The sequence below is a fragment of the Stenella coeruleoalba genome, assembly GCF_951394435.1.
Source record: "Stenella coeruleoalba genome assembly, chromosome: 19".
Lineage (NCBI taxonomy): Eukaryota > Metazoa > Chordata > Mammalia > Artiodactyla > Delphinidae > Stenella > Stenella coeruleoalba.
The window spans coordinates 44302018-44316253 of record NC_137165.1 but is presented as its reverse complement, the minus strand read 5'-3'; the positions used below and the strand labels follow the sequence as shown (position 1 = coordinate 44316253).

At 44.8% G+C, this 14236-nt stretch overlaps 2 protein-coding genes across 2 annotated transcripts; both read left to right on the top strand.

Annotated features, from left to right (window-relative positions):
* LYZL6 (lysozyme like 6) lies at window positions 1-3634 on the top strand (the record flags this gene model as incomplete). The annotated part of the gene is made up of 4 exons (XM_079904694.1): window positions 1-225; window positions 1451-1609; window positions 2516-2594; window positions 3565-3634. The coding sequence occupies exons 1-4, from the start codon at window positions 87-89 to the stop codon at window positions 3632-3634; spliced, it is 447 nt and encodes a 148-aa protein (XP_079760820.1). The 5' UTR covers window positions 1-86.
* Window positions 3635-4862: 1228 nt separating this feature from the next.
* On the top strand, window positions 4863-14153 carry LOC307177761 (RAD52 motif-containing protein 1-like; the record flags this gene model as incomplete). Its single annotated transcript, XM_079905193.1, is given in 5 exon segments — window positions 4863-4958; window positions 5339-5352; window positions 5354-5516; window positions 8557-8679; window positions 14012-14153. Coding segments are annotated over 5 exon segments (432 nt in total). The 3' UTR covers window positions 14048-14153.
* Window positions 14154-14236: the final 83 nt, after the last annotated feature.

Sequence of the window (14236 nt, the reverse complement as noted above, 5' to 3'; positions counted from 1 at the left end):
CCCCAGAAGACTCTCTCTCCTGGGAGACCCTAGGACCCGCAGGCCTTCCTCTGCTCACCCTCCACTGCGTCTCCTCCCCTCTGAGGATGACGACCCTGCTACTCATCTCCTTGGTCAGCTGTCTCATTGCCATGAATCAAGCCAGCCTCATCAACCGATGTGACTTGGCCAATGTGCTGCACCAGGAGGACTTGGATGGCTTTGAGGGCTACTCCCTGAGCGACTGTGAGTGCCGTTTCCTCACACCCTCACACCCCTTTTCTCCTCCTCTCCCGGTCATGCCCTCCGTGGCCATCTTTCTTTTTCTCTCATTTGTTTTTCAAAGTCAAGTTCAAAAAGTAGCCCTCTCCAAGAAGCCTTTCCCAACATTTGATATTTGTTCCATGATTCTTAACTGAGCACTTATTATGTCCCAGGAACTACTTTAGGCGCTGGGGATACAGATATCAACACAGCTCCTTCTCTCATAGTGTTCACATTCTAGGGGAAGAGACAGCAAGAAAGAAACACACAAATATATGAAGTGCTTCCTGGTGGTGATAAATGCTATGCAGAAGAGTAAAGCAGTGGGGAGTGATGGGTGACACTGTTCTAGAGGGGGAAGTCAAGGAAGGCCTCTCTGAGGAGGTGACATTGAGCAGTGCTGAATGGAATAAAGGACCTAGTCCCCCAAACATCTGGCGGAAGAGCATTCCAGGTGGAGGGAACAGCCAGTGCAAAGGTTTCGTCCTACTCCATGGTAGTGATAGCTCCCTCTTGCCCAGAATTGTAAGGCACGACTGCCTTATAACACTCTCTCCTTTCATCTTGCTTTGTGGTTTTTTTAGGTACATATCTTCATTCTTATTCTATAGGCACCTTGAAGGCAACCTCTGCATTTGAGCCAGCTAAAGGTCCCTCACTGGGTTTTGCACAGTTTCTGGCACGCAGTAGGTGATCATTAAGTGCAGAAATCATGCATGGACAGATGGACGGATGAGTGGTTGTACTGATGGGTGGATGGACTGAAGAATGAGAGGAGAAGCTAATGGGTGTTTCTGGCCCACTAGCCCCATCTAGCCTCTTAGGCTTTGTTCTTTTCTTCTTTTTTTTTTAAAAAAAAATTAATTAATTAATTATTGGCTGTGTTGGGTCTTTGTTGCTGCGCGCAGGCTTTCTCTAGTTGTGGCGAGCGGGAGTTACTCTTCGTTGAGTTGTGCAGGCTTCTCATTGCGGTGGCTTCTCTTGTTGTGGAGCATGGGCCCTAGAGTGCGTGGGCTTCAGTACTTGTGGCTCGCTGGCTCTAGAGCGCAGGCTCTGTAGTTGTGGCGCACGGGCTTAGTTGTCTTAACCACTGCACCACCAGGGAAGCCTGTCCCTTTCTTCTGATTCCTCGTCTCCCTTTCTCCTCCGTCTTCCTTGTCCGTCAGCTTGGCCCCCCGTCTAAAAACCCTCTTCTCCCTGTTCTAAGGGCTGTGCCTGGCTTTCGTGGAAAGTCACTTCAACATAACAAAGGTAAATGAAAATACAGATGGCAGCTTTGACTATGGCATCTTCCAGATCAACAGCCACTACTGGTGCAATGATGACAAGAGTCACACGGAAAACATTTGCCAAGTGGACTGTCAAGGTCTGGCCAGGGCCCCAGGGTGGGAGAGGTGAGAGAGATGACCAGGCTCTGCTCACGGGACCAACCTTCCCACACACAGCCTGGAAACAACCCCAGAGGATTGGTTCAAGGAATCAGGGAATCCCTTTACTGAGCAGAGGGTTGACTCGTGTCCCTAAATGCCTATAGGAGGTTCTGCAGTGTGCTAGCAGGGTCCAGAGAAGCTCTGCACAGGCAGTAGCAGTAGAGCAGTGCAGCAGACAGCATTTACTGAGAGCGTATTATATACTCAGTACTTTACATACATAGCTCATTTCATCCAACTTGCCGTGCAGTAGAAACTAGTATGATCCCCACTTTATTGGTGAGCAAACTGAGGCTCATAGAACCAGTGCTGAATGCCCAACTGGTGGCCCTGAAGGCTCAGCTCTCACCACCAAGTAGAGCTGCCTTTGGCTAATGGTCTGACCGAAGGCCAAGTGCAAACTCCCACCTCAGGGCTAATCCAGGAGGCTCCACAGGTCCGTGATTGTGTCCCCCATCTCCTCCTTTATATTCTGATTAATGGCCCTGGGCTCTTCACCTGAAGAGCCTCCCTCCTCAGGCAGGACTTTTCCTTCGTCTCTGTGCTGCCTCTTTTGGCATTTCCTTTCCCTAGAATCCTCCACACTTGGGGTGAACTACCATCCATTAGGAAGTATGGCAGTAAACAGGCTCAAATCTCAGACCTCCTGCCCCTCCTGCCCCACCCCCCAACCATCCCCAACCTCCAGCAGCCATTGTACGGATGTCCAAATGGGCCTCTGAGGGGGAAGACTTGCCTCGTCCGGAAGTTCTCAGCCACTGGGTGGCACATGCCTTGCAGGGAGAGCCAGTCTTCGGGACTGTCCCCTGTGCTCTGACGGGTATTCTCTTTCTCCCTTTCAGAACTGCTGAGCCTCAATCTTCTTTCAAACATCAACTGTGTGAAAAAAATTGTGTCCGGAACAGGGGGGATGAAGAACTGGTAAGGAGGCCATGGTGGGACGAAGTTAGTGGGCGGAGCCTTAAGAAAGATGTAGTGACAGAGAAAGGGACAGTAGGCCAGGACCTGACCTTTTCTACAGCCTAGAAAAATGTGGGATGTGGAAGGGCTTGGAACTCCGACTTAGAAGACCTGGGATCTGGCTCTTCCTCTGACACCGTATTAAACAAAACTCTTTTGGTTGCAGGAATAGAGCAACTTGAGCTAGCTGGGGGAGATTTATTCTGAGAGGACAAGGTGTCTTGCTGAGCCCACACGAGGGGTGCAGCTGGGCCTCAGGAAGAGGGTGGAAGCAGGGCTGGAAACTTTCCTTTGCAGGTTTCTGCTTCTCTTTGTGCATTGGCTTCATTACTCCCTCTGCAGACCAGCTTTCTCTGCTCTACAGTCCACCAGACAGACTATGTCCGCCCTGAATCTATGGGCTAATGTCCTAAGCGACCATAGAGACTAGCTAGGCTCAGTCCCAGTCCAAGTGCCTGGCAGGGAGGATCTGATGGGTTCAGCTTGGACCCTGTGTCCCAGCTCCATTCATTCAGCTACAGGCATGGAAGAAATTAAGCAACATAAACACGGCTGCCACGGGCCCTCTCTACATAATTGGCAGCAACATTTTCTATAAAAAGTGTTGCTGGGCTTCCCTGGTGGCTCATTGGTTAAGAATCCGCCTGCTAATGCAGGGGACACGGGTTCGAACCCTGGTCCGGGAAGATCCCACATGCCGTGGAGCAACAAAGCCCATGTGCCACAACTATTGAGCCCACATGCCTGGAGCCTGTGCTCCGCAACAAGAGAAGCCACCGCAATAAGAAGCCCGCGCACTGCAACAAAGAGTAGTCCCCGCTCACCGCAACTAGAGAAAGCCCGTGTGCAGCAACGAAGACCCAACGCAACCAAAAATAAATAAAATTGATTCTTAATAAAAAAGAAGAACCAATCTTCTTTCTCTCCACAGGGTAAAATGGAGGTTGCACTGTGCAGACCGGCCACTGTCCTACTGGATGACAGGATGCCACCTGGCATGAGACAGGGAGCAGGCCTGTGGTGGAGTCATTCCAGAACTCCTCTCCTCACTTGGGAATTCTTCATTTCTTCTTCCTCTTGCCTCCACCTCATGTTATTTTCTTCCTTTCCCATTTACAAATAAAACTGACCAAAGCCCCAGGAATAAATAGTTTTCTAGGGCTTCCTCCTTGTTCCTATCCAGGCCCAGGCCCCTGGTTCCTGACTGTCATTTGCAAACCAAGAAGACCACGATGAAGAATTTTCTATATTTTTGGAATTATTAAAGCATTCCTTGTGCAAAGAATGTGTTAATTTAGTCGTGATTAATCCCAGGTATATTTGAGTACATAATAGAGTATGAGTGTGCTAAGTACTAGAAAAAGGGTGATAAATCTGTAAATATTGTTCATGAGGTGTTCATAATCTATCTGGAGAAGATTATGGGGATCTTCTCCATACACAGATAATGGATACAATGAATAAATGGATACATACAATGAACGCAATGGATAATGATATGGATAATAAATCTATAATTATTGGTTTGAAACAGTATCAAGATCTAAGTAATTCCTCCAAAGTCACCAATTCTTGAAGTAAAAGAGCTCAGAAGTAGGTAATGGGTGGGGCTAAGTGTCTGCTATATTGAGGTGGAGAAAGTCGTGGTGGGGATGCAGAAATGTGCTGGATGATTTGGTGGTACTTTAGGAAAATGGGCTAGAAACCAGCTTTTTAAGAATTTCATACTAGACTGTTGATGGCTTTAATGTTATGCCTTGATTTGCCTATTTAAGACTCATGCAAACACTCAAGTCGAAGGATTGCATCTTTGGTGGTCATTTCTCACACAGAGTCGGGAAATCTAAGTTTTTAAAGTTCAGTGGATAGTTAGCGCTAACTACTTAGTACTCTAGTCTTCTCTGGGAGTTTGAAGATGAAGCCAGCTGCTGTAAAGATGTCCGCACCATTCGATCCTGTAAACTCACACTTTGGACTCTACGCTAAAAATACACTTGAATAGAAACGCTAAACTTCAAAACTTCTGGGCGCGCGGGTTGCGGAAGGGGAACTAGAGGCAGAGGCAAGCCCGGAGTGGGAGGGGCGAGGGAGAGGTCCGAGCACCGCCCCCGTCCCACTCCCACCGAGCTGGCTCCGCCCCTCAGGCTCCCATTTTTGAAAAAGCGCGGGCGCGCGTGCGCAGGCGCAGTCCGCTTGCGCCCCGAGCCGCGCACGCGCGGTAACGGTAGAATGGTGGAGTTGGTACCTTTTGCGGTTCCCGTCGCGGGTGACAAAACCTTGCTGGTGTGGGAGCCGAGCTCTGGACCCACGGCCGAGGCCTTGCAAGTGAGCCGAGCCGGGGCGGAGGGAGGGGTGGAGGAAGCCGCCCCGCGCCCCAGTAACTGGGCGCCCCGGGGTACTGCTTCAGCACCTCATCTGCCTGTGGTCTCCGCTGAGAGGAATCTTAGTTCTAGAGCCGACCTGAGCAGTCAGCTCGCCCCCAGAGATTTTTGAGAGATAGTTCCCAACAGACGGCATTGCCTCCTAATGCTTCTCGAAGCTTAGGATTTCAGAGGGAAACTTGTTCATAAAATGAGAAGTGTTTGGAGTTGCCGGCTCACCACAGTTGCCTGTGGCGAAGGGCTGGGGGAATATAAGGGAATGGGCGGTTTGTTTTCCTGGGCGTGAAATTTCCTGCACTTACTTAGCATGGGACCACCCTACAGCATTCTGTGTTCAGTCTTCTCCCAGTTTGGCCTTCTGTATTCGGTCCGAGTCTTCCCAAACGCAGCAGTGGCCGGTCCTGGGTTCTATGGCATCATCAAGTTTTATTCAGCAAGGGATGCCCACAGAGCCCAAAAGGCATGCGACCGGAAGCAGCTTTTCCAGACATCTCCAGTGAAGGTGGGTCCAAATGTGGAATTCCTCGCTCTACTGGGATGAAGTGCTGAATTTAAAACTAATAGGCCATCGGGAATTCCCTGGCGGTCCAGTGTTAGGACTCTGCACTTTCACTGCTGAGGGCCCGGGTTCAATCCCTGGTCCGGGAACTAAGATCCCAGCGGCGGGGGCGGGGTCGGGGGGGGAAAGGCCAGCGTTTGTACAGCACTGTGGTGTACAGAATGCTCTCAGATTCACTGCTCCAGTGATCCCCCAGTTCCCCAGATCTTTCTTTCTTTTTTTTAGATGAAGAAACTCGAAATCAGGATGGTTAAGTGACTTACTTAAGGTTCATGACAGTAAAGGTGGAAACTAGAGGCCAAACCCAAACTTAACTGATGTTAAACCCCATGTCATTTTATGCTGCCCCTTAATTTAAGAAATCTTCACAAGAGTCTTCCTTATATTTACTTTTATGTGGATTTCAAATGTGTGAGGTTGACAAACTTTTTCATGAATTAATTAATTAATTTATTTATTTTTGGCTGCGTTGGGTCTTGTTGCTGCGCGCTGGCTTTCTCTAGTTGCAGCGAGCGGGGGATTCCTGTTCCTTGTGGTGTGTGGGCTTCTCATCGCGATGGCTTCTCTTGTTGCGGAGCATGGGTTCTAGGCACGCAGGCTTTAGTAGTTGTGGCATACGGGCTTAGTTGCTCTGCGGCATGTGGGATCTTCCCGGATGAGGGATCGAACCCGTGTCCCCTGCATTGGCAGGCGGACTCTTAACCACCGTGCCACCAGCGAAGTCCGGAGCTTGAGGAACTTTTGTCAGATGTAACATAAAGGAGGCTTCATCATCACTCTCAAACTGCCTATTCAGAACTCCCTTCACATTCCAGAAAATGGTTAAAATATTCTCTCATGCATTGTAGAAACCTTATTCCATATTAACATGCCATCCAATCTTACTTGCCCAGAATTAACATTTCATTATGTGCCTCCATTCAGCCACCATTCCTTTTTCAAGGACCTTTTCAATTCCTCTGAATAAGTGAGTGAGGCTTAGATTTCCAGACCTTTCCCTTTATAATTGTGTGTCTTCTCTGATTGGTTTCTCGCTCTGGCTACTTCCTACTGACCTTGCTGCCTGTTCTCACCCATATTTCTTTACTCACTGAGTTCACCTTTATTGAATCTGAGAACTCTCCTCAGATGTGACTCCAGGTACACTACCTCCCACTTCTGTACCCTGTTTAACACCCTCTTCAATCGTGTACTCCCTGGGATTGAAATGATTTTGTGTCAGGCATTCTTTTGTTTGCACACCCTGCGACCATTTCACATAACCACTCAGATATTACAGATGGTCCTGGAAAGATTATGAAACAGTTACTTGGTGTCAGTTGTGAGTAATGAGTTCTTTTCTCATATTGGACATTAAGACTATTGCATAAGCTTAGGTTCTGAGATTTTCACAGCATAAAGCTAGGGACTGATAGAATGTTCTACAAGTCACTGTAGAGTTGAGAGGAAAGGGCATTCGTATTAGATTTCCTTATTTAATGCAGAGCCTTAGTTTACTGCCCACACGCCCGAAATAGTTACTACTTTAATTATGCGTTCTTTTAAAATTTTATTTATTTATTTACTTGGTTGCACCGGGTCTTAGTTGCAGCAGGCAGGCTCCTTAGTTGTGGCTCGCAGTCTCCTTAACTGTGGTGTGCGAACTCTTAGTTGCAGCATGCATGTGAGACATAGTTCACTGACCAGGGATTGAACCAAGGCCCCCTGCATTGGGAGCATGGAGTCTTAACCACTGCACCAGCAGGGAAGTTCCAATTATGTGTTCTTTTATTCATTGGCAGGTATACATCTTATCTTTTTTCCCCTGTATTTTTTATAAATACAGAAAAGATAATAACATCTTAAAATAAAATGAAGGAAAGGCCTAATGTATCTGAGTTTTTCTCAGTAGCACGAAGGGATATGTTTGCCAGCAAGAACTGTGGCAAGGTTATCCCAGATGTCAACTGTCTCTACTACCCAGGGGCTCGGAGCCCTTCTGAAGCTTCCTAATTGTCCAGGACAGCTCCATTATGACTCACCGTACAGGGCCTAGCCTCCCATGCGACACTCAACATTTAAAAATTAGTCTTCATTTCTCCTTCCCAGCAGGCAGCTTCAGTTGGAGGAAATAATTTCATTTTCTTATGTACTCATTCATTCACTCAGTCAACAGACCATCACTCCCCTATTATATGCCAAGACCTATGCTTGTTTCTGGTAACAAGGAAAGAATAATATACGGTTCCTTCAAGCACTTAAGGAGCTCATAAACTAGTGACGGGGAAGATGCACAAACAAATCAAAGAATTAACAATGCTTTGACTTTCTTTGTATTATTTGAATTTTTATGACTGTATTTATATACTACACGCTGTTCAAAATGGAAATAGACATTTAAGAAAGAACTAGTGATGTAAAAACTCCACAGTAATATGTAAGTTATTGAGAGAGTTAAGACTGGAAATATTTGCACTCTCAAAGAAGCTTGTTAATGCAGATGAACCTCTAATTCTTTTGGTTGCTTTATTTACATTTAGAGAGGTATACGTATTCCCTCTTCTAACAGGGGTTAGTAACTTGGGGAGGGGGTGCTACAGATTAAGGTCCTAATTCAGTGGCAGGTCCATCTTATCTCCTCTTCAGCTCATATTCTCGAGCAGGAGCTACAGGATGAGACGACTAAAACAGTTCACTTCCTTTGCTTACCTCCAGCCCCATAATAGGCTTCTGCTGGGCTTCCTTGGTTGCTTTCATCATCACTTTCACCACCAGCCGTCAGGGAACCTTCCGGTTAATCAGGGGCCCTGGAAATGATGCAGAAAAGTACTGACCTAAAAATAATAAATAACATTTATTTAGGGCTCACTGTGAACTCATTGCCTAAAATGTGCTACTTAATCTGCACAGCCCCTCTATGAAATTGGTATTGATAAATCTCAGGTATATCCAAAATAAGCCTCTATGTAGGGTTGTGATATTTTTAGGTCTTTTATGTCTTTAGGTTCGTCTCGGCACCAGTCATAAGGCGGTTCAACATAATACGCCTGCCCTAAACAGCTCCAGATGCCAAGAATTGGGAAATTACTACTTTGGTTTCAATGGGTGGTCAAAAAGGATCATCAAGGTAAACTCTGTAGACTTTCTTTGACTAACCAGACTCCTTTCAACATTGAACTCCTAGACTTTAGAGGGAAGAATAGAACAGGGCTATGGGGAGGAGATGTGAGAGGCTTCCACATGGAAGTATCTGAGCATTGGCCTGCCACCTAGAATTAGTGATAATCTCAATGACTTGGATGGTGGTGTCCATAATTTTCTCCAGTATTTGCATGGTGTATAATAAAAAATAGTTGACCATATCGAATCATTCATTTGCAAGTCTCACTTGATTTTGAAGCTATAGCATACCTAAACTATTACCTGGGGTTGCTGGAGTTTAGTTTTTATTTCTAACAACAGGATATTTTGAAGTCTAGCCTTTAATTCAAAATCCTAACAGCTTCAGGATCTTTCTAACCTTGAAGAAAGGGAAAAGGAAGATATTGTGACACCACTTCAGAAGCAAAGCCTCAAGTTCTTCTGTGCTTTAGAGGTGGTGTTGCCCTCCCACGAGTGCAGGAGTCCTGGAGTTGGCATGGCTGAGGAACCTTTGGATAAGTTGGAGGAAGGTCTGTTTTCCAGTATGTGTGTGTATGGGGAGGTGAGGGAGTGGGATTTCTCTTTTTTCCTTTCTTTCTGAAACTCAACTTTTCAGATACATCATCACCTTTTCTAAGCAACTAAAGCCCTGGGCAGAATTTTTCTGCCTGACAATATAGGTTTTTATCTTAGGCAATACCTGACAGCACCTTAAACTTTAGAATTTTAGAACTGACTGCCTGCCAAGAAGCTTAGGAGGAGGGAAAATTAGTTAGTTTTTGTGGTTTTTTTTGGTTAATAATTTGTTATGTGCTAAAATAGTCCCTCAAATACAGATGTCTTCTGGCCTCCAGTTATCCCAACAAAACCATTGTCTAAAGATTGAAATAAACTCTTGTGTAAATGTTCAGTCCTTTGCTCCCATAGAAGGGCCTGAGCGGAAAAAGTAAATATAGATCCCTAGAAAGGGGATTCCGATTGGTACTGAGTTTTTTCCTAGAATCCATGGCACTTGGGCTTAGGGTTTTAAGTTAGAGGCAGGGCTGTTAGCGAATAGAGTGGAGGAGGCTACACCCTCCACCTGAGTGGGTGATGCTTGAGGAGAGGCCAGATCATCTGCACTACCACCAAATCTATCTCACTGTATGAATCCAGCCCTTCACGCACAGGAGAGCAGCGTCTGTAGCAGTGTAGCCTCAGCTTGTCCACTTGAAATCTGTGTGTCATATGCGATTTGTGCCACGTTCTTGGTTTGCATTTCCCATCGAGTATTTTAGGAACTTCCAGAATAGATCTGAGCAGTAAAAATGTGCCAAGCCAGGGTATACCTACAGCAGAGACATTCAACCGCACCCCACTGTAGTGCCTGCCCTTGATCACTAAGATAATGATCTAAGAATCACAGATGCATTTTTAGTTTTAAACACATTACCTAGAAATCAGTTATTCAGACAGGCATTTTAAATTCATCTGTTTTGGTTGGATTTAGGGTCATTATCATTCCTTATGAAAAGGAAGGTAACCCAGAAGCTTGCTATTCAGAAGGCTATGACAGATGCATTCCAGAAACTGCTGATTGTGGTTTTAGGTAAGACCTTTCTGATTGTCCTTGAAGTACTTCAGTTTCAGTGAGCAAATAAACTTATTTGAAAAGTTAGTTAGATGGGACTTCCCCGGTGGCGCAGTGGTTGAGAGTCCGCCTGCCGATGCAGGGGATGCGGGTTCGTGCCCCGGTCTAGGAAGATCCCACATGCCGCGGAGCGGCTGGGCCCGTGAGCCATGGCTGCTGAGCCTGTGCGTCCGGAGCCTGTGCTCCGCAATGGGAGAGGCCAGAACAGTGAGAGGCCCGCATACTGCAAAAAAAAACAAAACAAGTGAATTGGATGAAAATAATGGTTATCTAAAACATTACCTATTCTTTCATTCACCAGATGCTTTCACAGCAGCAGTCTTAAATTTGTTCTTTGTGGCATTTATGAGAAAAACGACAGTGAATATTATTGTCCCCAGTGTTTAGATGTAGAATGACTTGCCTCAGTTCATACAGAAAGTGTTTGGTCCAGTTCTTCCTCAATTGCTTGCTTATCATACAGAATAGTGTAGTGATTATAAGCCTTTGACACCTGTGTTTGAGTCCTAACTTTGTCTCTTAGATTTATTTGTTGTTGTTGTTGCAATTTTAGGTTTTTCTAGCCAGAGAAATTTGAAGGTGTTTAATATCTCTAAGCTGCAATTTCTTTATCTGCAACTAGGGTTAGTAATTCAGCTTACCACCTAATGGGGGATATTGTAAGAGTAAATGAGATGATGAATGTAAAAAGCTTAGAACTATGATGAAACATAGTAAGTAGACAAAATATATGGACTATTATCATTGTTGTTTTCTTGTTGAACAGTTTATTAGATTATGTTTTTGGAATCAGTTTAATTTCAGCTTTCATTTCTGATATATTGGGTGAATATGATTCTTATATAATTATCGGATACGTTTCTGTGAGCCTTGAAAGTGGTCATGCTACTGAATAGCGTTGATTGTGTTCCCTATCGAGTTATACAGCAGTGAGAATGTCACAGGCTGTGCCCAAAGGAAACTCTATGATTAGTAGATTCCCGGAACAGAATTGCTCCCCTGCTTCACAGCGCTGCAGGCTTAGAGACTGAGAAATCCTAGCTAAGTTTCAGAGACCTTATTTGCTTGTAAGAGTTGACCCTGCATTGGTCTTGGCCTTTCTGCCTGGGCAGTCCTTCCAATGAAGTTTGACTTCCCTGGTCATCAGGCTGAATCTCCACCAGCTGTCAACTCTGGGTAACAACCTTTAAGAACCAAACTAAATGTCTGGGTTGTTTGTCCCTAATATGCCAAGGTATTCCTTATATGTACTCAAAACTCCTTAGACCAAAAAGCCTGGTGGCTCTAGCTTGCCTTGAGGAAAGCAGTATTGTCCAAAGGGTACATGGGCCAGTTTCTGCCAGTAGAGGGTTCAAATGCTTTCTGTCTCTGTCTCCAAAGCTTTGTTCATTGTATCTGGTAGAATTTTGGTCCCAAGGACTAGGCACTTGCCTTGCTTCTAACATGAAGTATCTATTATAGTCCAGTGGTATCTATCCCAGGTTTGAACTCACTTTGACCCCCACTAATGCCTTCCTATTTCATTGTATTGTGATTGAACATTTTTGTTTCTACAGCTTTTAATTCCTATGTCATTATTCCTTAGTTCTTATTTGTAAGATCATAAAGGTTTTTGAACCAAAGTTGATACTTGTTATATATTTTTTCACAAGTAATTATGATAAAAACGGAAGTGTCAGATGAGGGAACTTCTAGGAAAATGCTCTTATTTTCTGCTTTTGGAAGTCAAAAGAATGTCTAATTATTGGGTGCTACCATTGTATACAGGAAGTTTTAGAACAAGAAACCTTGTGAATTGATCCTTGTTAGCTTTATGTCAGAAAGTGGTAAAGTAGCTGTGGCATATAGACCCTGTGAAGAGGCCACAGATGCTAGAACCGAAGAGGAGCTACAGGATTTCATTCAAGTATGTGGAGATAAAAACTCAAGGGGTACACAGCCAGTGTAGCCGTAATTCAAAGCACCCAGCAGGATTTGGAAGACTTTGGCATGTCTACTCAGCTCTGTCATCCTCAGGAAAAGGTGAAACTCTGAAACTGCTTTTGAGGCAGGGAATTTCTAGGACTTTTCCAAGTCCCGAGCCTTGTCTCTGGCCCCTTATTTGAAGTTTGGAGAGCAGGATTGAGGGCCATCAGTGTACGTCTACAGTTGTGGACACAGGAGAAGACACAGGCCTTTTAGAACTCCCCTCAAATAGAATTGCAGGGATTTGGGAACAAAGTAACGATGGCCTTAAGTGTGATTATGCTACAGTGTTTAAAAACTATTCATGCCGGGCTTCCCTGGTGGCACAGTGGTTGAGAGTCCGCCTTCCGACGCAGGGGACGCAGGTTCGTGCCCCGGTCTGGGAAGATCCCACATGCCGTGGAGTGGCTGGGCCCGTGAGCCATGGCCACTGAGCCTGTGCGTCCGGAGCCTGTGCTCCGCAACGGGAAAGGCCACAACAGTGAGAGGCCCGCGTAATGCAAAAAAAACTACTCATGCCTTTCAAGTAAGGTATATTACCCAGCTCTCAGCATCTCATATATATCCTGTGTTAAATATTTTGCCGAAGAACCTTACTGTAAACCAATTATATGAATGCCTCAAATTAGGGATTAAGTTGTCAACGTAATTTCTAAAAGAAAACATTAATGTACTGCGTATAGGATTTTTATTAAAAAGGAGCAAAAAATGTGTTTCATGTCATTGAGAGCTGAATTTGGGGCTAGATTTCTGATGATTTAACTCACCCCAATGTTGCAAAGTTTGTTCTGAAGGGAAGAAAGTAGAGAAAGAAAAGGTGGTTATGTTCTGAAAAATGTAAAAATTTTGAAAGTTTTTCCTGTACAATATAATTATTTTAATTCAATTTAAATCAGTCAAGGAAACTTCAGACGTATCCATGTTTGGGCTTTAAGAAGTCTAGCTTCCTGTGAAATGTGAGAGGAAAGGATTCCGTATTGATACTAAAGATTTTGGACACCTGATTATAACAACAGATCCATTCCTAAATGAGGCCAATCTTGGAATCAGTTCCATTTAGAAACCATTATGTGCTAGGCACTGGAAAGAAGACGAAGCTCCTTCTCTCTTGGAGTTTAGGTGTTAAAGGTGTACCAGACAATTAAAAAGGACTAAAATCAAATAGATTATGAAAAGGACTGTGAAGAAAGTAAATAGGGTGCTAGTTACAGTAGTTCAAGAAAATTACTTAACATGCTGACTTTAACATTCGAAGTGTCTTCTCCATGTGTGCACACAGGGTTGACCTCTGAAAAGTGACACTGTAGTTTTTTCTAGATTAATGGCTCTGTTGAGACAAGGTGGGATGTGGGAAGTTTCCCCATGCTAATGTAAAGGGCCATTCACTTGGTTTTAGACTCTCTTTCCCAGAATGAATTGCTCACCTGCCCCAAACCCCTCCTCCAGAAGTTCTGGAGTCATCACTGATTCAGTGGTAACCCCTAATAACAGAGTGTTGAATGAATAATGAGACGTGAATACTGAGAGTTTGGAGGAAATGGCAAACATTTTATTTTATTGTTTTTTAGTTTTTTAACATCTTTATTGGAATATATTTGCTTTACAATGGTGTGTTAGTTTCTGTTTTATAACAAAGTAAATCAGTTATACATATACATATGTTCCCATATCTCTTCCCTCTTGCGTCTCCCTCCCTCGCACCCTTCCTATCCCACCCCTCTAGGTGGTCACAAACCACCGAGCTGCTGTGACAAAGTGAGAGAATGGCATGGACATATATACGCAACATTTTCGAATAATTGTAAGGTGTGTTCCCCTCCCGCCACCCAACTGGTGCTCATTTTGCTGGTCAGCAACTCTTCTTGTCAGCCGTGTGGCCAAAGGGAGGAAGAATGTGTCTCAGACTTCAGCTCTGAGGAGGAAGAGTTCAGATTGCCAGAACTGGCTT